This window comes from Lynx canadensis, chromosome A2, assembly GCF_007474595.2.
Source record: "Lynx canadensis isolate LIC74 chromosome A2, mLynCan4.pri.v2, whole genome shotgun sequence".
In the NCBI taxonomy this organism is placed as follows: domain Eukaryota; kingdom Metazoa; phylum Chordata; class Mammalia; order Carnivora; family Felidae; genus Lynx; species Lynx canadensis.
In genome coordinates, this window is record NC_044304.2 from 57,853,607 (window position 1) to 57,877,881 (window position 24,275).

The 24,275-nt window shown below is 45.5% G+C and overlaps 1 protein-coding gene across 1 annotated transcript in view; it reads left to right on the forward strand.

Moving 5' to 3' along the window:
* Positions 1 to 24,275, forward strand: part of RUVBL1 (RuvB like AAA ATPase 1) — a 44,291-nt gene that overhangs the window by 5,815 nt on the left and 14,201 nt on the right. Inside the window, exons 3-8 of the mRNA XM_030307537.1 lie at positions 6,825 to 6,957; positions 15,500 to 15,651; positions 19,465 to 19,554; positions 20,346 to 20,495; positions 22,243 to 22,306; positions 23,733 to 23,931. Coding sequence (XP_030163397.1) covers positions 6,825 to 6,957; positions 15,500 to 15,651; positions 19,465 to 19,554; positions 20,346 to 20,495; positions 22,243 to 22,306; positions 23,733 to 23,931 — 788 coding nt within the window. The remainder of the gene's footprint in view (positions 1 to 6,824; positions 6,958 to 15,499; positions 15,652 to 19,464; positions 19,555 to 20,345; positions 20,496 to 22,242; positions 22,307 to 23,732; positions 23,932 to 24,275) is intronic.

The following is a 24,275-nucleotide window of genomic DNA, read 5'->3' on the forward strand; positions in this document are numbered from 1 at the left end:
CCGACCGAGCCACCCAGGCGCCCCTCCAGTCAGATATTTGAATGCAGCGGTTCTCAACTTGGGGCAGTTTCACCCCCCAAGGGACATTGGTGATGTCCAGAGACATTCTTGGCTGTCACAGTTTGGTTGAGTGGGTATCTTGTGGGTGGTGCGCACAGGTGCTGCTAGACAGTGCTCAGGACGGTCCTTACAAGAAGGAAACACCCAGCACAAAATATCAGTAGTGCCAAGGCTGGGAAACCCTGCGCCAGAATTTCTCATTTTGTCTTCTTTCTCTTGCAACCTCACTTTCATGTTTTCCATCTCTTGGGCTTTGCTGCACTGTGGGTAATTTCTTTAGGCCTCTGTTCCAGTCTAATTGTTTTGTGGATTATGACTAAGCTGCTGTTTAATCCAACCCACTGAATATTTTTCTCTTCCTCGTTTTGAAAAATTTGAAACCTACAAAAGAGTTGGAAGAATGGTATGATGATCCCCTCTCTACCCTGCATGTAAATAACTAATTGTAAATATTTGGTGACATTTGTATTTTCTCTATTTCTGAACCATTTGAAAGTCAGTGCAAGGACATTCTCCTGTTACCAAGATACTATCATCCGCCCAAGAAACTTAATGTTGCTAACGATATTAGCTAATGTCTAGTCTAAATTAAAATTTTTCCCAGTTGGTCTTTTTGGGGGCTTTTTCATATTTTATATTTGTAAATTCAGAATACAATCAAAGATCATACGCTGCACACATTGTTATGTCTCTCTCTTTTTTTTTTTTTAAGTTTTTTTATTTATTTTGAGAGAGAGGGAGAGCATGTGTACACAAGATAAAGAGGGAGAGAGAGAGAGAAAGAGAGAATCCCAAGCAGGCTCCGCACTGTCAGTGCAGAGACTCATGTGGGGCTCGAACTCACGTACCATGAGATCACAACCTGAGCCAACAGAGCCACCCAGGCACCCCTCTTTAGTCTCTTTTTATCTAATCAGTTACCCTCCCCAGCCTTTCTTGGTTTTGTTTTCTTTTTTGACATTGACCTTTTGGAAGAGTCCTGGACACTTGTTTTGTAAAAAGGTTCTACAGCTGTCCTACAGAGATCATCTTATTGTTTTGTCAGTAGGAGAAGTTAAACACTTGGAAAAACACTGCCCAGGTGATGTCGTGTCCCGTTGTGTCACAGCAGGAGGCTGACAGGAAAGGGGGATGAGGCCACATTCAACGGGAAGGTCCTGGTTCCCTTTATAATTAATTAGTAATTGGAAGTGAAGTGACCTGTGGAGATGTTGCAAATACCCTTTCACCCTAAGGGTGTAGTGCTCCCTCTGATGGTTATTGCTGTATCAGTTACCACACTGGTAGTTGCAAAACAGTGATTTTCTAAATCTGTCATTCTACATGTATTAGCTTGCTTTTGGTTTTGTCCTTTGTAAATAAGGAGCATCCCCCTCTTACAAGTTCTATTTTTTTTTAATCTGGATTTTTTAAAATTCTGGCTATTTTTGATAGCCTTTTATTCCTTGTTCATGAATCAGTTTCTTTTTTCTGTATTCTTGGTCTGCCTGTGAACTTATGTTTGGCTGGTCAAATCTGCGAGGCTTCTCCTGAGAGTGCTTCTGAGGGGCCCTGCTGCACTATCCAGGGCACTTGCTGTGAATTTTGTGGCTTGGGTTTTCTGGTCATCAGCGTAAAGACTGATCCTAGAGTCGTGTGAGAGCATGCTGTGGAGACTTTTCTCCTCACCCAGAGCCACAGGCAGGACCTACAAGTTTATACCTTGTATGTCAGGGGTTTTTTGTTTGTTTGTTTGTTTGTTTGTTTGTTTTTGGGCTTTTTTTGGCTCACCTTTTCTACTCATGCATGGCCCTTCAAGCCTCCTTTTTATTCAGGGGTTTCTCTCTTACCACTGTAGTACCTTGCTGAGGTTTCTGCTGTCAAAACCCTCCAAACTTTTTTTTTTTTAATGTTTGTTTATTTTTGAGAGAGAAAGAGAGAGAGACAGAGTGCGAGCAGGGGAGGAGCAGAGAGAGGGAGACACAGAATCCGAAGCAGGCTCCAGGCTCTGAGCTGTCAGCACAGAGCCTGATGCGGGGCTTGAACCCACAGACCGCGAGATCATGATCTGAGCTGAAGTCGGACACTTAACTGACTGAGCTACCCAGGCGCCCCAGAACCCTCCAAACTTTCAAGGCAATAATAGTTTACTACTCTGGATTTTTTATTATTTCTTTATTTCTGACTGTTTGTAACAGGAAGGATTTTCCATGACCCTCTCTAGTGTGCCATATTCCTGGCAGCGTAAACCGTTCGTTCCTTTTGTAGTACTGTACCATTTTCCTCCAGGAAATACGGGAAGTTCTCACCACTGCTGGTTTGTCCAGTCCCTTTACATGAAGGCATGTGGTAACTCTTCTGCTTTCCAGGGCGTTGATGGGCCCCACGGTTTAGGCAGCTTAACTAAGTGGAGGCAGGAATACGGTGGTGCTTATTTTGGAGAAACAAAAAAGTGGTTCTTATGGATGACCTGTTCTCTTGAGGATGTCACACTGTTTGTAGCAGGGCTTTGTGTTTAGGTTTTAGAGAAAGGTGGTGTTCTAATGAGATGGGAAATGAAGCAGACTTCTTCAGTCTTCTTTTGGCAATAACCTCTTTTTTGTGTGCCACTTGCCACTTGCATGAGGGGTAGTCACAAAGAAATAATGTCTTAGAGGTTGGGGTTTGCATCTTGGCTTTGCTGCGTGCTAACTGATGTTGGGTGAGTTAGTAATGTGTGTGTTTCAGTTTGTAAATCTATCCAACACGATATCAGACATCAAACACTAGATCATCAAGTTCATAGGCTAGTTGGGAGGATCCACTGAGACCTCATGCAAGTGACCTAGCACTATATACCAGGTGTGGGTATAATAGCTATATTGTATACCCGCCTTCTGGGAACCTTTACAAGGAAGAAACTAGACACGCCGGAAGCATTTCTTAACCAAGTATTTATCATATTTTAGTGGAAGGATACTGATCATCTCGTCTGTATTAGCTGGAGGTAGGGAGATGTCACCGAATCAGATACAGTCACTGTCTTTGATGTTCACAACTGAGGGTGTGGAGTCAGGGCCCGTGGAGATACCTGGGTGAGAAAGAGGAGTGACTGAGAAGGTGGCAGGTTTGGATAGCGGGTGGACGTGGTGCTGGAGTCTGCTCCTCACACTGTACTCTGTCGTGCTCCAGAGATTATTCCTTCGCTTTAGGGTATCAGAGAATAACAGTTTTAGGGGCATCAGTCTCAAGGTCACAAACTCAGATGCCCACTCAGATAGGCTGTGAGGATGAGGGAGGTGCCTGGGCACCAGCATGAAGGGGCAGGGTGGCTGTGGGGGCCAGAGCGGCACACCCTCACTGAAGGTGGCAGCTGTTCCTGAGGTCTACACCCGGTGCTGCCACGCAGTAATGAGGGCCCATTGTGGTCAGACTTTCTGGGTCCTCAAAAGAAGCCAGATACCTCGATTTTTTTAATATATGAAATTTATTGTCAAACTGGTTTCCATATAAAACCCAGTGCTCATCCCAAAAGATGCCCTCCTCAATACCCATCACCCACCCTCCCCTCCCTCCCACCCCCCCATCAACCCTCAGTTTGTTCTCAGTTTTTAAGAGTCTCTTATGCTTTGGCTCTCTCCTACTCTAACCTCTTTTTTTTTTTTTTTTTTTTCCTTTCCCTCCCCCATGGGTTTCTGTTAAGTTTCTCAGGATCCACATAGGAGTGAAAACATATGGTATCTGTCTTTCTCTGTATGGCTTATTTCACTTAGCATCACACTCTCCAGTTCCATCCACGTTGCTACAAAGGGCCATATTTCATTCTTTCTCATTGCCACGTAGTACTCCATTGTGTATATAAACCACAATTTCTTTATCCATTCATCAGTTCATGGACATTTAGGCTCTTTCCACATTTTGGCTATTGTTGAGAGTGCTGCCATAAACATTGGGGTACAAGTGCCCCTATGCATCAGTACTCCTGTATCCCTTGGGTAAATTCCTAGCAGTGCTACTGCTGGGTCATAGGGTAGGTCTATTTTTAATTTTTTGAGGAACCTCCACACTGTTTTCCAGAGTGGCTGCACCAGTTTGCATTCCCATCAACAGTGCAAGAGGGTTCCCATTTTTCCACATCCTCTCCAGCATCTATAGTCTCCTGATTTGTTCATTTTGGCCACTCTGGCTGGCGTGAGGTGATATCTGAGTGTGGTTTTGATTTGTATTTCCCTGATGAGGAGCGACGTTGAGCATCTTTTCATGTGCCTGTTGGCCATCTGGATGTCTTCTTTAGAGAAGTGTCTATTCATGTTTTCTGCCCATTTCTTCACTGGATTATTTGTTTTTCGGGTGTGGAGTTTGGTGAGCTCTTTATAGATTTTGGATACTAACCCTTTGTCCGATATGTCGTTTGCAAATATCTTTTCCCATTCCGTTGGCTGCCTTTTAGTTTTGTTGGTTGTTTCCTTTGCTGCGCAGAAGCTTTTTATCTTCATGAGGTCCCAATAGTTCATTTTTGCTTTTAATTCCCTTGCCTTTGGGGATGTATCAAGTAAGAAATTGCTGTGGCTGAGGTCAGAGAGGTCTTTTCCTGCTTTCTCCTCTAGGGTTTTGATGGTTTCCTGCCTCACATTCAGTTCCTTTATCCATTTTGAGTTTATTTTTGTGAATGGTGTAAGAAAGTGGTCTAGTTTCATTCTTCTGCATGTTGCTGCCCAGTTCTCCCAGCACCATTTGTTAAAGAGACTGTCTTTTTTCCATTGGATGTTCTTTCCTGCTTTGTCAAAGATTAGTTGGCCATACGTTTGTGGGTCTAGTTCTGGGGTTTCTATTCTATTCCATTGGTCTATGTGTCTGTTTTTGTGCCAATACCATGCTGTCTTGATGATTACAGCTTTGTAGTAGAGTACAGCTTTGGTCTTCTTCTTCAAAATTACTTTGGCTATTCGGGGCCTTTTGTGGTTCCATATGAATTTTAGGATTGCTTGTTCTAGCTTCGAGAAGAATGCTGGTGCAATTTTGATTGGGATTGCATTGAATGTGTAGATAGCTTTGGGTAATATTGACATTTTAACAATATTTATTCTTCCAACCCATGAGCACGGAGTGTTTTTCCGTTTCTTTATATCTTCTTCAATTTCCTTCATAAGCTTTCTATAGTTTTCAGCATATAGATCTTTTACATCTTTGGTTAGATTTATTCCTAGGTCAGATACCTCGATTTTTATATGAAATTTCCCAACATTAAAAAATGGGCAACAGATTGAGTTTAAAAACACACATGACACTCAGCAGGGCAAAACAGAACTGGGCTGTGGGCAATGAGTTTACAACTTGTGATTTAATCCAGGACCTTGATTTGGCAGGTGGGGAAATAGGGCAGCAGAGGTTTGCCATGCACCCAGGGTCACGGTAATAATTAGTTGCTGAACCAGCACTACCACCCAGTTTTTGCCCTTTCCACCAGTGCTTTTTGTGCTACATCACATGCTGCTTCTCTAGCAGATGCTACCATCTTAAAACTATCACCAAAATGGCACTGAAAAGAAAATCTGAGAGGAACCTCTGCTGGGCCAGTTTTAAAATACTGTCTCAGGGGGGCGCCTGGGTGGCGCAGTCGGTTAAGCATCCGACTTCAGCCAGGTCACGATCTCGCGGTCCGTGAGTTCGAGCCCCGCGTCGGGCTCTGGGCTGATGGCTCAGAGCCTGGAGCCTGCTTCTGATTCTGTGTCTCCCTCTCTCTCTGCCCCTCCCCCGTTCATGCTCTGTCTCTCTCTGTCCCAAAAATAAATAAACGTTGAAAAAAAAAATAAATAAAAAAAATAAAATACTGTCTCAGGGTGCACTTTGTTGTTCTGGGCAAGCTTGTTTTCTTGCTTAGCCCTGACCCCTTGGGAACTGACCTTACTTAGGCTCTTGTTTCAAAGTTGAGGAAAGATGAAAACAGCATTAAAATGCTATGGCATCTCCCTGTCCTGTACCAGCTTTAAAGCATCAGCTTTTCATACTTGATATTTGACGATACATCTATTTGGTCTGCTTGTGTTTAGCATCTGTCAGCTGTAGTTATCTTTTGTAGTTATCTACAAAATCAATTTGTAGTTTACTAGGGCATGTTCAAATGTAACTTGGGACCAGCTCATAGCTTGAGAATCTAGCTCCCACATCCTTCTTCACCGTGTGTGGGCCACTCAATCCAAAGCGAACGTCACGTAATTCATTCTTTGGTTAGTGTTTTCTGATGCTCTCCAGGTTGGTGTCCTCCCATGCCTGTAAAAACAGAGAGTAGTATCTCAGAGACTGGAGTGGTGTTCCGAGCCCTGTTTTGATATTGAGGGGACAGTTTGGGAAGTCTACTAATTACAATGGCAACAACGATCTTTGGAACCCTACTACTGCCAGAGTTCAAGTTCCCACTCTGCCATTTTCTAGATTATGATTCCCAGGACATGTTATTTTACCTTTCCTGTGTCTCAGTTTCCCTATTTGTAAAGTGGGGAAAGTTCAGTGTGTAGCTCATAGGCAAGTGGGAGGGTCACGTGATGCACTTAGAGTCGGGCCTCACTGGTGTCAGTGAGTGATAACTGTGGTAATTACAGAGATGATTAAAGGTGCCATTTAGGTTATAAATCGACTGTCCACAAAAGTCATTCAGCATTTATTGTGTGAAACATGCCAAATGATGTTGAAACTAAAAGGACTAGATTTTCGGTTATTCCTGATTCATAATTTTTTGATAGGATATGTTTCTGAATTATCATATTTTCAAGAATGTAAAACAAGTGCATTCCCATTGTTCTCTGTAGACAGCTCTGGCTCTGGCTATTGCTCAGGAGCTGGGCAGTAAGGTCCCCTTCTGCCCAATGGTGGGGAGTGAAGTTTACTCCACGGAGATCAAGAAGACGGAGGTGCTGATGGAGAACTTCCGCAGGGCCATTGGTGAGTATCACGTCTGTGGCAAGAGTTGTTCTCATTTGCCCAGTTCGCTGAAGCTGCTTCGTTGTGCAAACGCCTTTACAGCTTGTATTTGTCGTGCTACCATTTTTCTTTTGGCACCATTAGTGTTATCTTCGCAAGCCAAACAAAAACCCAACTTTTCTAGTTGAAGTGTTTTAGCAGTCAGAAAATGTAGACCCTGGCTACGGGACTGGGGTTTTTCACATGACAAAGTAGATGTGGCCATAAAATGATTTTTTAAAAAACAAGTCAGATTTTCCCAGCAGCCTTATTATGCTTTTAGAGGTGACTGTCCAGTGAGAAGGTTTGGACTTATGCCATAAGCTTTGTGTGTCGCGATGCTAGAATGTCCCCGGTCCTGGATGTTGAGCCAGAAGAATCGTGGCCTGTCAGAGAGTGAGGAAACCATGGGGGGACGGGCAGAGGTTTGAGCTTACAGGGTTTGGTGCTTGTTACATGGCAGGGCCCCCCTCAACATTGATTATAGCCTTTTGTTCCCCCAAGAGGAATTCTCTGTCTTCATTTTGCATATGATGACACAGAGTCTCAGGACGTTATACGACTTGCCTACAGTGACCCAGCTAGTGAGTAGCAGCACTGTAGTCTGAACCTATAGCTCTCAGATTCTAGAGCCTGTGCTCTGAAGACCTGCAATGAGAAGAAAATGGCCTCTCCCAAATAGTTACGTCTTCTCCACTAGGAGGTCTGGGCCTGTCTCCCTGCCCCATTTTTGTTGCCCTCGCTCTGGGAAAATCCCAGTGTCCCTCACATCTAGAAATAGTTTATTCCTTTTAAGATACTAAGAACTGTTTAATGTGTGTCTACACATGTGGGAGCCTATATCTAGGATACAGTTGCTGAGTCATGGGTTATGAACCCTTGTCATAGCGCCTGTACAGTTTTCCAGGCCCTTTGGTTGTCAAAACAAGGTGAGCATTCTTCAGAAGGAAATTTACTGGAAAGCTTGGAGGAAATGACGAAAGTTTAAGCAAGAGTGGATTTGTCTAACCCAGAATCCTTGCCTTAAGAATGCTAAAGTCTAGGTCAGGGGTGAAATCATGTAGGGTCTTAAGCACGATTAGGGCTTTGCATCTGTCACTGAGTGAAAAGGGAAGCAATTAGAGAGTGGTTTTGGTTGTCCAAGGATCCCTCTGGCTGGGGCATGGAGAGTGGACAGTGAGAAGAGTGAGGGGACAGTGGGGAGACTGTGAGGAGCCTGAGCAGGAGATGGTGGTGGCTTGGACCTGGTGGTGGTGGCAGAGGTGATAAGAAATGGTCAGATTCTGGATCTAGTTGGATGGTGGGGCTGACAGGATTGCCCAGAGGATTAGATGTGGGTCTGTAAAGAAAGAGAGGTGGCCATTTTGGGAGATAGGAAAGTCTGGAGAGGAGCAGACTGGGTGTTGATTGAACGTCTGCTATGGACAGAGTATCTCCTGTGGCCCCAGTTCCTGGCACATAGTGGGGCTCAGTGAAGTTTTTCTGAATGAGAGAAGGGACTGGGCTTTTAAAGCAGGTAGAAAACAGAAGCCTTTAGCCGAAGAAAGATAGCCCTCAGTCTGTGTCTGGTGATAGACATACTCCGCTTGGTCTGCACAGGGTTTTTTAAAATAAATGTTGCATTGGTTGCCAGTGTTTAGAAATTGGGAAATGTCCTATGAATCCTTCTTTCTGGCTTCCTGAGAGAAGCTTTCCTTCCCACATAGCAGCAGTCGGGTGGGGCTGAGCAGGGCCCCTTTCCAGAGCGGGGCTCGCCCTCCAGCCTGCCGCCGTCCCTGGTACACCGGCCCTGCTTCTTCATGTCGCCCGCCAGGCACTCGCCCGCACCAGGTCCCTGCGATCGCTGGAGGGTGGGACTCTTATTCTAAGCTAGAGACCCTGTGAGCTGTGTCTGTAGGCTTTGTGTTGTGTAGGTATGGACTTTTTTTTTTTAAACTGTAAAGTGTTTCTTACTGGAAATCTTTTTTACTGTGAAACATTGATTTTTTTTGGTGGCTGTTATAAACTGAAATATAACATACTTAGAGAAAAGTATGTAAAGCATGCCTGTAGTTTAACAATTTCTTATGAGGTCAACGCTTATGCCGTCACCACTCAGCTCAGGGAACGGAACAGGGCCAGCACCACAGCTGTCATTCTGGCCCTGGCTGGCCACAGCCCCTCCCCTCTCCCACGCCAACCCACAGAGTGCGAGGGTTGTGTGGCCACGGCCTCTGTGCTCGTCAGAGCCTGTACAGCAGTGTGGCTGAATTTTTCCCTTTTCTTTTCTTTCTTTGTTTTTTAAAGTTTATTTGTTTATATTGAGAGAGAGAGATTGAGATTGAGCAGGGGGAGGTGCAGAATCCTATACCAGCATTGTCCATGACTGTCAAACGCTGGGAAAACTCCAATATCCATCAAATGTGGAAGAGATGCTTAAATGTGGCTTATTCATACTGTCAGCACGGAGCCTGACGTGGGGCTCGAACTCACAAACCATGAGATTATGCCCTGAGCTGAAACCCAGAGCCGGTCGCTTAACTGACTGAGCCACCCAGGTGCCCTGTATTTTGCCCTTTAAACGTCTTCTAAATGGAACCTGGTTTAGGTGTTGTTCCTTTAGCAGCATTGATGTTTGTGAGGTTCAGCGGGTGTCATTACATGTTTGGCCATCTTTGGACTTTTGCATCGTATCTGGAATAAGGGTGGAAATGGGTCACAGGACCCAGGGTTTATAAAATCTTTCTCTGAGTGCCTTCTAAAAACTTAATGAACATATGGCAAAGATCGTATTTAACTCACTAATTAAGACGCTACAACTGGCCCAAATCCCTGAGCACTTTCAATATGTATTGTTAATTATTAAAAAGAAATATTTTTCTGCCCTTGATAAAATCTGACAAAACTGACTTTCGCACACGTGCGTGCGTTTAGGTTGCATGAAGGTAACTTTAATGCTCTGCAGTTTGAAAAAATAGAGATAAATTTCCTAGGTATCTATTTTGCAATTTGCCATTTTTGAGGGGAGGGGCAGCGTAGTTCTTTTGATGGCAGTGAGGTAAAGAGAATTTCTTGATCCTGCCACAGAATAAAAAGGCAGGCCATTGACTGTCTTCAAAAAGGAACCCTGCCCATCTTCCTCTGCCTTTGAATTCCTGTGAAGTTGGCAGAGGGGTGGGGAGGAAGCGGTAAGCTGACCAGAAATAAAAAGCAAGGAGTCTGTGCTGTTTCCTTGACGTGATGAAGGTCCCTGTCAGGGATTTAGAAACCTGAGCCAGCAGATGAAACCTGTGTCATTTGTGTTGCCGGTGCCAGAGATAGCGCCAGCTCGGCCCCTTCCCTGGCTAACAGCCGCTTTCATTGTCCATCACCCACATCCCCTGCCTGCTTGTCAGCACAGAGCGACTTCTAAACAAATACAGGCACTAGTGAGAGACGGGAATGCCTTTCTTCCCCACTCAAGGAATTTCATGTCATGGTCATTAACAGGAAATAGAGGGAAGCATTCCACTGGAAGGAATTTATCTCTGTGGGATATAAAATTGTTGATTGAAAAAAAAATCCAAGTTCATTTTAAAAGTACAGAATTTTCCAAGTATGTCACAGGCTTCTGATACATTCATGTAGTTTGGAAAATTTTGTCTTGATGTTCAGGAATTGAGAGTTTGGTAAGGCAAAATGTAACACAACATCTCTTTTGGGGCTGTTCCAAAACTTCCATTTGTAGGCTATCAGATTGACTGAAAGTAGAGTAGAACTTTTCCTTAACTTCAGTATCTGAGAGAGTCTTTGTCCTGGTTGGGTTTCTGGAGAAAGAAGGCAACCGCTCCAAAGATAAGATAATGACCACATTTAAAAATTCGAAGTGATGGAGAGTGTCTGACCCCATTGGCGGTGTTTCTTTGTGCCGCTGGGCTATTTGCATATCAGAACAGAGGTGGCTTGATGGTGAGGACACCCAAACCATATCTGGGCTACCTGTCATCAGAAGTGGTTTGTGCCTCTACATTGTGAGCAGAACAGAGTTCTTCATTCCTTCTTACATGAGTGGTTCTCAGCTGTGACTGTACATTGGCATCATCCGGGGAACAGACCCAACCCCTGAGATTCAGGCAGATGGTCTGAGTACAGCCAGGGCAGGAAAAATAGTAGAAACCTCTCGTGATTCTAAAGGGTGAGAGCCATGATGTAGACTCCAGCTGAGGTTTAGAGCAGTGTTCCCAAAACTTAAGCCAGCAGTGTTCCTCCTTTGCCAGGTCTTACCAGTTTTACTTACTTAAATATTTCTTTTTAAAATGACGTGGTACTTTTGTGTGCACATACAGTAAAGTGCACGGGAGCGTTAAGCGTATAGCTCTGTGAATTGTCGTACATGGAAAACCCATGCCACCAGCATCCAGTCAAGAAAGAGAGTATTGCCAATACCCCAGAGTGCCCTTCATGTCTGCCCCCAATCTCCATTCTTCCTTCCTCCCCGCCCCCCCACATTAACAACTGTCTTGATTCTAACATTATGGTTGTAGTTATGCCTGTTTTTGAACCTCATATACACAGTCATGCAGTATGTATTCTTCCGTGTTTGGCTTCTTTTCCACAAAGTTATGTTTGTGAGATTCATCAGTATTGTTGTATTTAGAATAATTCTTTTTCACTGCTCCGTGATATTCTATTGTGTGAATAAGCCACATTTAGGCATCTCTTCCACATTTGATGGATATTGGAGTTTTCCCAGTGTTTGATAGTCATGGACAATGCTGCTATGACCGTTACTGGCCATGTCCCTTGGTGCACACGCGCGCCCATACCTAGTGGGTATATACCTAGGAGCTGAATTACAGGGATACAGGATATTCATGTGTTCAACTTTAGGAGACGTCAGTTCTAAAGCATTTGTGTCAATTTATACTCCCATTCGCAGTGCAAACCTTCCTGCTGTTCTGCGTCCTCACCAACTCTTGGAATTGTCATCCTTTTAATTGTAATGATTCTTGAGGTTGTCGAATAGTATTTCATTGGTTTTTTTTCTTTTTAGTTTGGAAATTTTCAAATGTACAAAAAGTGGTCAAATGCTGACCTTCCCACATGGTCTCATCACCAGGCTTCAGCTCATAGTTAATCTTGATTGATCTGTAGCCCTCATTATTCCCCTCCCAGATTGTTTTGAAGTTAATTGCAGACCTGCTTTTTCATCCATAAATATTTCAGTATGTGTCTCTGAAAAATAAGGACTTAAAGGAAACCCCATTGTACCACTGTCCTGCCTAGAATAAACAATATATTCCTTAGTATCATCAAATATCTAGTTAGTATTCAAATTTCCAGTTGTCTTGTGTCACAGTGTGTTTTTTTTTTTTTGAAGATTTTTTTAATTGTTTGAATCAGGACACAATCTATCTGCATGATAGATTAGTTGATATGTGTCTTCTATCTTTTTAACCTATGGGTTTCCCTTACATTTGTGTTCTTTCCTTGGGGCAAAACATGAATTTGCTGGAGACTGGGCTCACACCCAAGGGCTGGCAGAAAGGACCGCTGAGGTCTGTGGGCACATGTTACCTGGAAGAGGAAGGACAGAGCAAGTGTTGTGGGAAAGGCAGTCAGTGAGCTGGGGCCCTGTGGTGTAGTGTGGTGTGGTGGGAAGAAGCTGGTCTCAGAACCAGAAGACTTGCACGCTTGTCCCAGGTCTACCATGAGGAGGAAAGGACCCTTTGCTCCAGTTCCCAGAGCTGACTTCCCCTCTGTAAAATGACCTAAAGAGTCCTCACTCTGGCTGTTTCACGGGGCTAGGTTGGGATGTGGTGGCACCTCCTCTTGTCCTCACGATACCAGTGTAGGATCAAATGAGGCAGTGACATGCAAGCCCTCCACAGACTGGCAGGAGGGCTGCTTCTGTGGGCTAAGAGGCTGCCACAGCCAGAGGTAAACCTATAAATAGTATGTTCCTACTGGTGTGGCCCGCAGCTTTCCTAAATGTAGGGACTCCTTCTGTACCCATCTTCAACTAGTATGACCCAAGGATGTTTTCCTCCTTGTCTTTGAACCGATGACATGTACAGTGACTTAAAATTATTTTCTTGTTGATGTAGAATTCTTGGAAAACAGATGCATTAGCTGTTAACTTACCTATGGTGGGCATGGTTTCAGAGAAAGCCATTTGTATCTCTAGACTCAGACTTTAGGAATTTGGGAGAGTTTGTGCATGCACGTGTGTGTGTGTGTGTGTGTGTGTGTGTGTGTGTGTGTGTGTGTGCTTTCAGAGCAACCGTGTTCAGTGGTATGCGTTTGTTTTCCTGTCTTAAGAAAACCTTTATTTGCAGGGTGTTTGGGTGGCTCAGTCGGTTAAATGTCCCACTCTTGATCTCAGGATGGTGAGTTCAAGCCCCTGTGTTGGGCGCCATGCTGGGTGTGGAGCTTACTTATAAATAGCTTACTTATAAATACATACGTACATACATACATACATACATACATACATACATACATACATACAAAAATCCTAGCAGAGTTAAAAAAAAAACGAAGAAAATCTTTAGTTATTAGTAATTATCATTGCTTTGTTAGAAAAACTCATGGGGCACCTGGGTGGCTCAGTTGGTTAAGTGTTTTATTCTTGATTTCGGCTCAGGTCAAGATCTCACGGTTCGTGGGTTCGAGCCCCACGTAGGGCTTAGTGCTGACCATGTAAAGCCTGCTTGGGATTCTCTCTCTCTCTCTCTCTCTCAAGATAAATAAATAAACTTAAAAAAATTTAAAAAATTTTTTAACGTTTATTCATTTTTGAGAGACAGAGAGACACAGAGCATGAGCAGGGAATGGGCAGAGAGAGGGAGACACAGAATCTGAAATAGGCTCCAGGCTCTCAGCTGTCAGCACAGAGCCCGACGCAGGGCTCGAACCCAGGAAATGTGAGATCATGACCTGAGCCGAAGTCAGATGCTCAACCGACTGAGCCACCCAGGTGCCCCAAACTTAAAAAAATGTTTAAAAGAAAAGAAAAACCCAATTTTCTTGTTGTTATTTTAATGTGTTGTTAAAGCATTATATATATGTGTGTGTGTATGTATGTGGATACATACATACACACAGGAAGAAAACATAATCATAGGTATATAGCTCAGTGAGTTTTCATAAAGTCAGCATACTCATGTACCCTACACCCAGATCAAAAGACCAGTACTAGAACTCCAAAAGCTCCTTGTGCCCCCTCCAGTCACTCTTCCCTGCAGGGGCATGCCTGTGTTGACTTTGGAGGCAAAAAACCTTTGATCCAGATGAGGCCTGGGTTTCAGGCTTGGGGGTGTCATGGTGGACCTGGGCTATTGCATCACATGGCAACTTCCTTAGAGATCTTGGGCATTACAGAGAATACGCAGAAGTATCTGTAGACAGATTTCTTAGGTATCGGATGGTCTGCCTGATGGCACTCCCTTTCCCCTTGAGTATCTTCCTGCATTCATCCATTTTTGTGTGTGGCTATTGACTGTCTAGCAGAGGGGGAGTCAGGTCTCCAGAGTCCCTGCACTCCCATGTGTGAGTGCTGGGTGGGAGGCACAGGTTGCCATGGGAGTCATTGGAGGGTAAAGAAGAAGGGTGTGTCAGGCAAGCTTTCTAGGAGGAGTAAGTATTTCAGCTGGGGAGTTGGCAAAGCCAGAAAGGAGGGAAGAGTACTTTAGGCAGCAAAAACATTATATAAAAAGGCACTGAGACCATGTTGTAAAAATTAATTTGGTAACAATTCTTTGTTTGTCAACAACATTTATTGACTAGCTTATGTGGTTGATGTTTTGAACAAGGAGAGACATTTGCCTTTACTTATGATATTCTAATCTGAAAACTGTGAATGCTTTATTATAGGGTTGAGGGGGGGTTGTTTTGGGGTTGTGGCCTTGGAAAACTTCTAGAACAACCCACTGCAAATGCTGAATGACAACTGGGTATTTCTTCTTGGGGTGTGCACCAAGGGTCAATCAGAGGCCCAGAACATTTGGCAGGTCACATATCACTTGCTGTTGGCACGGACCTCTAATTAACATAGCATACCTAGCTCAGGTCTGTTGGTGACACAAGGGATGTAAGGAGTTATTCCATTGGTTCTGAAATTATTTTTCAAGAATCAAAAACACAAGAAACAAGGGTATATGTAGTTGCTGCTCTAGTGGAGTAGAATGGTTGGGGTTCAGAGATTGGATTAGAGGCTAAAGCTCAATTTCACCCCCTTGGAGGTGGAACAGATGGCGGATACAATTTTGAGAATTGTAGCTTGTCTAATTGATTCTAGATTTGAACCGAGAAAATCCCTTTGAAAAGTTGAAATAAAATTGTCTGCGTTCTGACTAGCTCCTCCAGTTTACAGTTACAGTATTTTCCTATCCAGTACTTTTCTACCCTTGGATGTACATTATTAGTAAGGCTGACTTGTCAGTCGTTGTGACATGGAAGGTTTGTGGCTAAAAAGGCTATTAAGGACTTACGTAAGAGAGAGGGAATACGAATCTGTGAGAGAGAGTTCTGCTTCTTACTGGAGCTCACCTGCCGTCTCTTCCAGGGCTGCGGATAAAGGAGACCAAAGAAGTTTATGAAGGCGAAGTCACAGAGCTGACTCCGTGTGAGACAGAGAACCCCATGGGGGGATACGGGAAGACCATTAGCCATGTGATCATAGGACTAAAAACGGCCAAAGGAACCAAGCAGCTGAAAGTGAGTATGTGTTTGTCCTCTGTTTTCTCTTGCCTCAGAATCTCTCCGCACTGCATGGCCTTGGGCAAGTGGCGTAACCGCTCAGTGTCCCATTTTGCTCTGTGCGCTGTGGGTGATGATACATCACAGGGCCGTTTGAGGATGTTTCGTGTACGGAGCAGTACCTAGAATAGGGCAAGTACACAGGGAGACTCAATAAAGATAGCTCTTGCTTTTCTCATTCACTCCTGTGAAACTGTGCATTAAGACATGAGCTGCGTGCCTGCCATCGTGTATCCTGTATTGTGACCATGTGTCAAAGGTCACGGGCCTGTCTCTGAACCTGTGGATTAATTTTTCAGATATCAGTGCCCATGCTTCCAGAAAGAAGCAGCGGTGACTAATCTGGTAAGAGTCGTGTAGGATGACGAATGGACATCTCAAGGGGCCAACCACAGAATCCTGACTGCCAATTCCTTTTAGGAGTCAGGGCCCCGAAACCTATAGTAGCTTTAGCGGTTGGTTCTGCTCAGGCTACAGCTTTGTGGAGAAACCATAGTGGTGGCAGCGTGGGGCCCTCGATTACGCTCCTCAGACACTTGTCTGTCAACCTTGAGGATGCGGGTGGCAGGGGCACCTGGGGGAAGAGTGTGGTTTGGAGGCAGACAAAGTCTGAAAGAGAGACCAGCCTCTGCTGCTGACAGCGGTGTGGCTTTTGGCAAGTTACTTAATCTCTGAGCAGTAGTTTCTTTGTCTGTTAAATGGGGATAATGGTTGCCTGTCTCATGGAGTTCTTAGAAGGATATAAAAGTTGTAGCTTTGGGTGTAGCCCCAGTTACCTAGGAAGTGGTAGCTGTTGATGTTACTGTGAGAGCCTTCAGTTAGAGAAATGGGACGATTGGGATTGTAGGTATTGTCTTATTGCTATTTATAATAAACAGTATTATAATAGTTATAAAAGCATTATAGCTCTTACTTACTGGATGTGGCAGACCCGGGCTAAGTGCTTTAACAAATACTTCATTTGTTGTTATTTATAGCTTTCTACATGTGTATGTGCCACGTGTATAGTTTCCCTCATGTTACAGATTAGGGAACTGAGCCTGCATAAAGAGGTTAATAAGCAGGTGTCCTAGGGTCCTACAGCCTGTTAACAGGGAGAGCAGACTCTGCATCCCAACTGTTATGCTGTCCCTCCAACTTGCTGTGTGACCTTCAGGAGTCAGTTGAGCTCTCTGGGCCTCTGGGTGCCCATCTGTGAACTGTGGTAGGTTGACCATATAATGTCTCCATCTTCATTCTCTTCTGCGATTTTATGGTTCTTTGATCCTGTAGGGTGGTTTCTTGGTCACTGCTTTATGGAGATCATAAAAATGTCACTTCTTCAGAGGGTCATTTTTCTTTTTCCTAACAGGGTTTCTATCTCAGGAGCTTGCCTCTGCAAATATCTCTTTTAAACCTCCCCCTCATCTCTCCCATTCTGTATTAATTAGATTTCTTAGTAGGATCTGCCGCCTTTCCAGTAATTACATCTTCAGCAATTCATTTGGGAAATTAACCGATATTAAAGTGCTTGAGGCAAAAAAAAAAAAAAAAAAAAAAAAAGGACCCCTCCCCATTGTAGGATAGCTGAAGTCAGGCCTGCTGTTTACATTCCTGCCCTCCATCAGGCCACTTTGCACAGTTTCTTCAAGAAAATAACAGAAGCGGGGCACTTGGGTGGCTCAGTCAGTTAAGCATCCAACTCTTTTGTTTCAGCTCAGGTCATGATCTCGCAGTTTGTGAGTTTGAGTCCCACGTCGGGCTCTGCGCTGACAGCAGGGATCCTGCTTGAGAGTCTCTATTTCCCTCTCTCCCTGCCCCTCCGCCACTGATGCTGTCTCTGTCTCTCTCCAAATAAACAAATAAAGCTTAAAAAAAAAAAAAAGAAAGAAAATAACACGAGAAAGAAAATAAATTTTTCTTCTTCCCAGATGAGTACTTCTAGCTCCTTTGAGCATATGTACAAAATACTTGGACAAACAGAGCTCAAATAGTTGGTGTAGGGGGGCGCCTGGGAGGCGCAGTTGGTTAAGCATCTGACTTCAGCTCAGGTCATGATCTTGATGATCTTGCGGTTCGTGAGTTCAAGCCCCACATCAGATTCTATGCTCACAGCTCAGAGCCTGGAACCTGCTTTGGATTCTGTGTCTCCCTCTTGCTCTGTCCCTCTCCTGCTCGTGCTCTGTCTCTCTCAAAAATAAATAAAGATTTAAAAAATTAAGAATAAAAAAGAGAAATAGTTGGTAGAGGTATTGATTTGTGAAGGAGAATACCGTATTTGCCATCGTTATCACGTACCTGCCTCGTGCCAGGCCTGTCATAAGCTCTGCTCCTTGTGCTCTAGGAGGTTACCAGGCCTCACCACGCCAGTGACACAAAGCCCCGAGTTTGTTCCTGTGGTTACTGTCTCTAACAGCTTTATTGAGATTTAATTTTAAATAAAATTCACCCATTTTAAGTGTACAACTCTAGGAATTTTAATCTACTTACAGTGGTACAACCATCACCACTGTCCAATTTTAGAACATTTTCAGCACCCCAAAAGAAACCTCATGCCCATTGACAATAGTGCCCATTCCCACCCACACCTCCTGGCAACCACTAATCCATTTTCTGTTTCTGTGTATTTGTCCTTTCTGAACATTTCATGTAAATGGAGTCATACAAGCATGTGTTCTTTTGTGTCTGGGTTCTTTCACGGAGTCCTAGATTTTTACTCTTTAATTTTGAGACAAAGTTTTTTTCGCATTATAAAATATAAAATTTAACTGAGAAACAGGTGTCCTTGAAGTTTAACAGAGAGAAACTTCCTATTTTTTTTTTAGTTTATTTATTTTGAGAGAGAGAGAGAGAGAGAGAGAGCGCGCACACATGAGCAGGGAGGGGGACGCAGAGAGGGAGAGAGAGAATCCCGAGCAGGCTCCATGCTCAGCACGACGCAGGGCTCAATCCCACAACTCCGGGATCATGACCTGGGCCGAAATCAAGTCAGACAGACGTTTCACCAACCAGGTGCCCCAAGAAACTTATGTTTAAATCCTGACTGCTGACAAAAGATGCTGTCCTAGAATATTAACATCAAAGGTAGCCTGAATCTGGATGATCCGGAGAAAAGCAGCAGTCTGCAAAATACGCTCCTCTCCTTTTTCTGGAGATTTAAGCAGGCAGGTCCGAGAACAGACATGGATTTGAATTAAAAGGCCTGGGAAAGATCCTGGTTTGTGTTTCCCTTTGGATATTTACACCTGGGTGCTGCTGTGTAGATGAGGAAACCTGAGGCTCAGAGAGCCTTGTCTAAAATCACGACCACAAAGTGCCAGCCGTAAAGAGCAAGCAGGTTCCAGCAGGTGCTTCACTTGCAGGAAGTTCCACCCCCACCTGAGGTGAGGAGAAGAACTGAAGCAGGGAGAGCAACCCCAAAAGGGAGCGTTAGGGCCTGTGGTCCCCTGGACAGCGTAGACCTCACCTAAAAGCAGTCAGAGCCATATTTGCCATTTTGTGACCTCAGGAGTAAAAGGAAGGAGAATTCTAGATCTCCCCTTGTGCTCTCCTTGGGTGCCCTCACTCTCCTGCTGTCTCTAGGACACACATCCCCAAAGCCAGTGTTCTCCTGTATCCACTCACACACACACACACACACACGCACACACACACGCACAAATATACTTTCTCCATATAGTCATGAGGTAGCTACAAGTCTCTTGTGGAAAGGTACCTTACGGTGAGTTGGAAATAAATATTGTATTACAGTTCTCTGAGCCCCATGTTTTTGGGTTTTTTCTTTTTTTAAAGCTGGATCCCAGCATTTTTGAAAGTTTGCAGAAAGAGCGAGTAGAAGCTGGAGATGTGATCTACATCGAAGCCAACAGTGGGGCTGTGAAGGTGATGCTATGACTGGTTTGCGCGAGGAGGCCTGGGTTACAAGGGGGTTGCTTTCTTCAGGGGGTGCGGGGTGCGGGAGGGGGCTGGCATCTGGCACGATGCTGATGGAAGGTCAGCAGTTGCCCCTTTAGGTTTAATAAAGTTTGCTTTCCCTTTATCTTCCTGCTTTAACCTTCTCATGATTAAAACAGACAGTCTGTTCGAAAAATACTAAAACCTGCGTAGAGGGGGAGTACAGGGTGAGAAAGCAAAACAACTGTAGTCATTTTCAAATTGAAATGTGCAGCGTATTTAATCTTCCTTTTATCTCTTTGGTATTTTCTTCCCAAGATATATGCATGTGGAAGGGGATGCTGCATTAGTTGGCATTCTTTTTATATCTGATTTTCAGTGTCCTGTACAGTGTTCCTCACTGTTTAATGGATGAGCATAATACTTCATATCATACGATAAATCACCCACCTACAAAAGAGTCTGAACAGCTCCCTCCGTCTCCAGTTAATCTACTGGATTTGCCCTTTATCAGGAATTGCATACAGTTAAAAGAAAGAGAGGGGGGAAAGATTCTTGGAGAAAGTATCAGGTGTTTTTCAACTGGGTTTTTGGAGCCCAGTGATGAGCAGATAGCTTCCTTCTCTTGGCAGCAGGGGAGTGGGGCATATTTGGAGTTTGTCAAGTAGGCTGTCAGGCCTGCGGTTGGGAACTGAGACTTTTATCTCACTTAGCACTGTGCCATTTGGGGACTTGGCAGTGAAAACTCACCAGGCACTCGGGTTTCTCTCTTTTTGCAGAGGCAGGGCAGGTGTGATACCTACGCCACAGAATTCGACCTTGAAGCTGAAGAGTATGTCCCCTTGCCAAAGGGGGATGTGCACAAGAAGAAAGAAATCATCCAGGATGTGACCTTGCATGACTTGGATGTGGCCAATGCACGACCCCAGGTGCTGCCTCGATGCCGGCGTGACCTGGCACAAGAGCCCTTTTGTGTGTGCTCGGAAGCCCTGGGAAGCCCTGGGAATGAATTGTCAGACTCTTGCTGCCCGTTTCTTAGGGCAGACGGTCCTTTTCTATCTGTGATGTTCAGCAATTAACATCGACATGAGCTACGAGTGACTCCTTTGTTCGAATTCAAATGCTCTAGTCACAGATGATTTCGTGTGTATTGTTTCTTATCCCAGCCAAGCCTCTGGCCCTGAGCTAGCCAGCTTCTTCTGTGGCTTCTCTCCAGCATCGGGCTCACGCTCATGCCTGGGATTCTCTGGGTGTTAACGGTGGAGGGCAGAAGTGTTCTTTGAGACCTTTGCAGGATTTCAGAAAGCCCGACAAAGCCGTGTCTTCCCCCCTGCTTAGCAGAATCTTCAGTGTTTCCGCTTTGAGCAGGAATTGTGTCTGCTTCTCACGCGGACAAGATTGATACTTACGCCTTGACTGATAAACGTGGGGGAAATATAGTATGACTTTATGACATCTCTGGGAAATGTGTGATTTTAAGACCCCACCCCTTCCCTGCTGCTGGTCTTTCAGTTCGATTTCCTCTTGATCTTAAGAGAGTCCACCTCCTCATCAGCAGGGAATAGACTTTCTAACTTGAAATTTGACCCTTGGTGTTTTGCCCCTTGGAGCCTTGGCCAAGAGATTGGTGAAGAATTGTCTCGGACCTCCAGGTCCCTCAGTGTTAGAATGGCTGTCCCCAAACCAGCCTCCTGGGAGTGTTTGCCTTAGTTAGAGTGTTTGGCCAAGAGTTGGGAGTCAGGGATTGTATCACTCCGACGCTAATGAGCTCAGCCAGTTAGTCACTCTGTGTCCCCGGGTTTTCCGTGATTTAGGGCTATCTGGTTTTGAGTTCCCTCCTCTGTGAAGAAAGCATTATAGTTCTTGTCCTGCAGGATCAAGTGTTGTAGGTTCTCAGGAAACATTTGCTACATTTTACAGCTGAACATTTAGCAAGCACCTCTGTGTCGCAGGGCATGGCAACAATGGGATCTCTTAATCCCGTGCAGGTGACAAAACAGCACCTCTTGCTGATGGCACTGGGAGGGGCTGGGGGGACGGTCAGCAATGGGCAGGTGGTGAGCAGCTCCAGACCAGGACTACGTTAATGTGACTGTGTAGTCGAGTCTAGTAAGGAGACACAGGAACGTAGATAAGTATGTCCTAACGCTTCCTTCCACAATCCCTGTGTCCCCAAGGGAACCAGAGCATCGGCAGAGGGCAGGGGCCTTTGACCTGAACTTTATGGGTAACTGGCGCTTCCCAGAAAAGAGATGGTGCTTCCTGGCAGGTGGATTAGAGTATGCCAAAGCACGGAAAGAATGTGGGCGTTCAGAGGAGGGTACAGTCCTGTGTGGCTAATCAGGGAGTGCTGATTGGAAAGGAAATGGTTGGAGAGGGAGACTAGGGCGGGCCCCACAGAGCTGGTACTTCCCACGAAGGGTTTTGCTCCTTCTTGCAGGCCGAGGGGAGCCTCTTAAAAATCCCTCTTTTTGGACGCTCCTCACGCTTTCCGTTGTGGGGGAGGGGTGGGGGAAGCGGTCTGGCTTCTCAACGCCTCAGGACCCTGTGTCCAGTTGACAGTGGTAACTGGTGTGATGGAGGTGGTGACGATGAGACTTTTGGAGGTGGTGACGATGAGACTTCTGCAGGTGCCTTAGAGAGCGGGACTGACTGTGTAAATCTTCTGTTTTGCAGGGCGGACAAGACATCCTGTCTATGATGGGCCAGTTAATGAAGCCAAAGAAGACCGAAATCACAGGTAAGAGAAATAGTAAGGCCTGTGAGCAAGATGCTGAGCTGTAGGGCCCTGGATTCTGGCATAGCGTGAGAGGCTTTTCAAGTGAATCCCCGGACCTGAGGAAATGCCTTGGGACAGGTTCTTTCTTCCTCTTCATTCAGAGCCTGACCAGCCCGTGGCTGCTTTAGACAGTTGTAAATAAAGCACACTGTGTGCTGTCTGGCCCCAAGTGCTAGCACGGCCTCCTGGATGCACTTAGTATCCTTGCACTCGTCTGTGAGATGGGGGCTGTCACAATCTCCTGTCCCTTTGAGGTCCCAGAAACCTGGGTTGTATCGGGCCAGCCGTGCAGGACAGCTCCTGCCAGAGCACCCCGAGCACGGCAAGCCCCGCCGCCTTAGTTCCCTGCAGCCACCCCACAGCTCCCAGCCTGCCCCGCTCAGCCTCCTGGGCCCTTCCCAGAGTTTGGCAGGGATGTCGCTGCTCCCTTGTGGACCTTGGGTGTCCTCTCTTCTCACCCTGGTGAGGACCCTGCCTCTCCTTCTCACCTGGTACGTCCCTCTTTTTTCTAATTACCACCTATGGCTCTGTCACCTTGAAAGGTTTTCTGTTTCACGTTAGCCCATGGAATGATCTGAGACCTTTCTCTTAGAGTTGCCAAGACCAGTGTCTGTGCTGTAATCATTTTCACCATGTCTCCTCTTCTGACCAGCCCTGCCTCAAGGCTCTGGTGGCAGATGTGGCATCCGATCTTCCTTTTCTGTGTTTGTGAGCTGCTCCCTCCTGATGCTAGTGCAGGGGCTGGGCAGGAGAATGAGAACCGTGACCTTAGATGGTCCTCTTTGATGCTGAGAGCCCCGCCCCTCTAGATCTCTGAAGTGGGACCTTTCCTCAGAGCCTGCAATTCTCCCAGATTTCCTGCCAGAGAGGCTTGTGAGAGGCCTGTTCACGCACCCTGTTCCTTCGCCTAGGCACTTGATTGAAAGTTAATTAACCTAAGCTTTGTCTACAGGGCCAAAAGAAAGGGTCATTTCCCGAGTGCAGAATGGAAAAATTTGCATATGAAAACTCACTTCACGCAGGGCTCCCCAACTCTGGGATGTGGCAGGGCACTAGGTGGGTGGATGTGAGCAATAAGGCAAAAGGTGAGAAGTGCGACCGGGGGGAGGTGTGTGCCCTTGTGAAGACATGCAAAACTCAAAGCCGTTTACAGACTTAACAGGACATGTTGGCAGGGGAAGCTGCCGGTTCTGTGACTTCTACGTGGTGATTATCCCAATTTTCAGATGATGGCACTGAAGCGGGGATGTAACCTGACAAAGGTCACACAGCCAGCAGTAAAACTGGGCTCCACACTTGGGTTTGGGTCAGATTTGGGGGGGGATGAGGAGAAAAGGTGACCATTCCCGCCACCTGACCTTGCCTGTCTACTCCTGCTCTCTCCTAGACAAACTTCGAGGGGAGATTAACAAGGTGGTGAATAAGTACATCGATCAGGGCATCGCTGAGCTGGTTCCAGGTGTGCTCTTTGTTGATGAAGTCCACATGCTGGACATCGAGTGCTTCACCTACCTGCACCGGGCCCTGGAATCTTCTATCGCCCCCATTGTCATCTTTGCATCCAACCGAGGCAACTGTGTCATCAGGTAGGGTGGCTACCTGCCAGCCATGAGGCTTTTTCACCCTCCGTCTGGGTTTGTGTTTTCCTCTGGGATCACTTTAAACCCGTAACATCATGAGTGGGGATGGAGATGAAGGAGGTCATGTTCATTTCGAGAGAAACCTGTCAAAGTGGCCTCTGCCTTCACAGGTAGTTCATGCATCAGCCTCATACCATCATGGCCATCAAAGGCAATAGTCACCCTGTTGCTGAATATGAGGGCCTCCCACATGGTCTCTGGGGCTATGGTGTGGTGTGATTTGGTCCTTCAGTTGGAGTGGGCAGAGGTCAGGTCAGACAGGCTGGCCTCCAGTGGTCTTACATATGTTG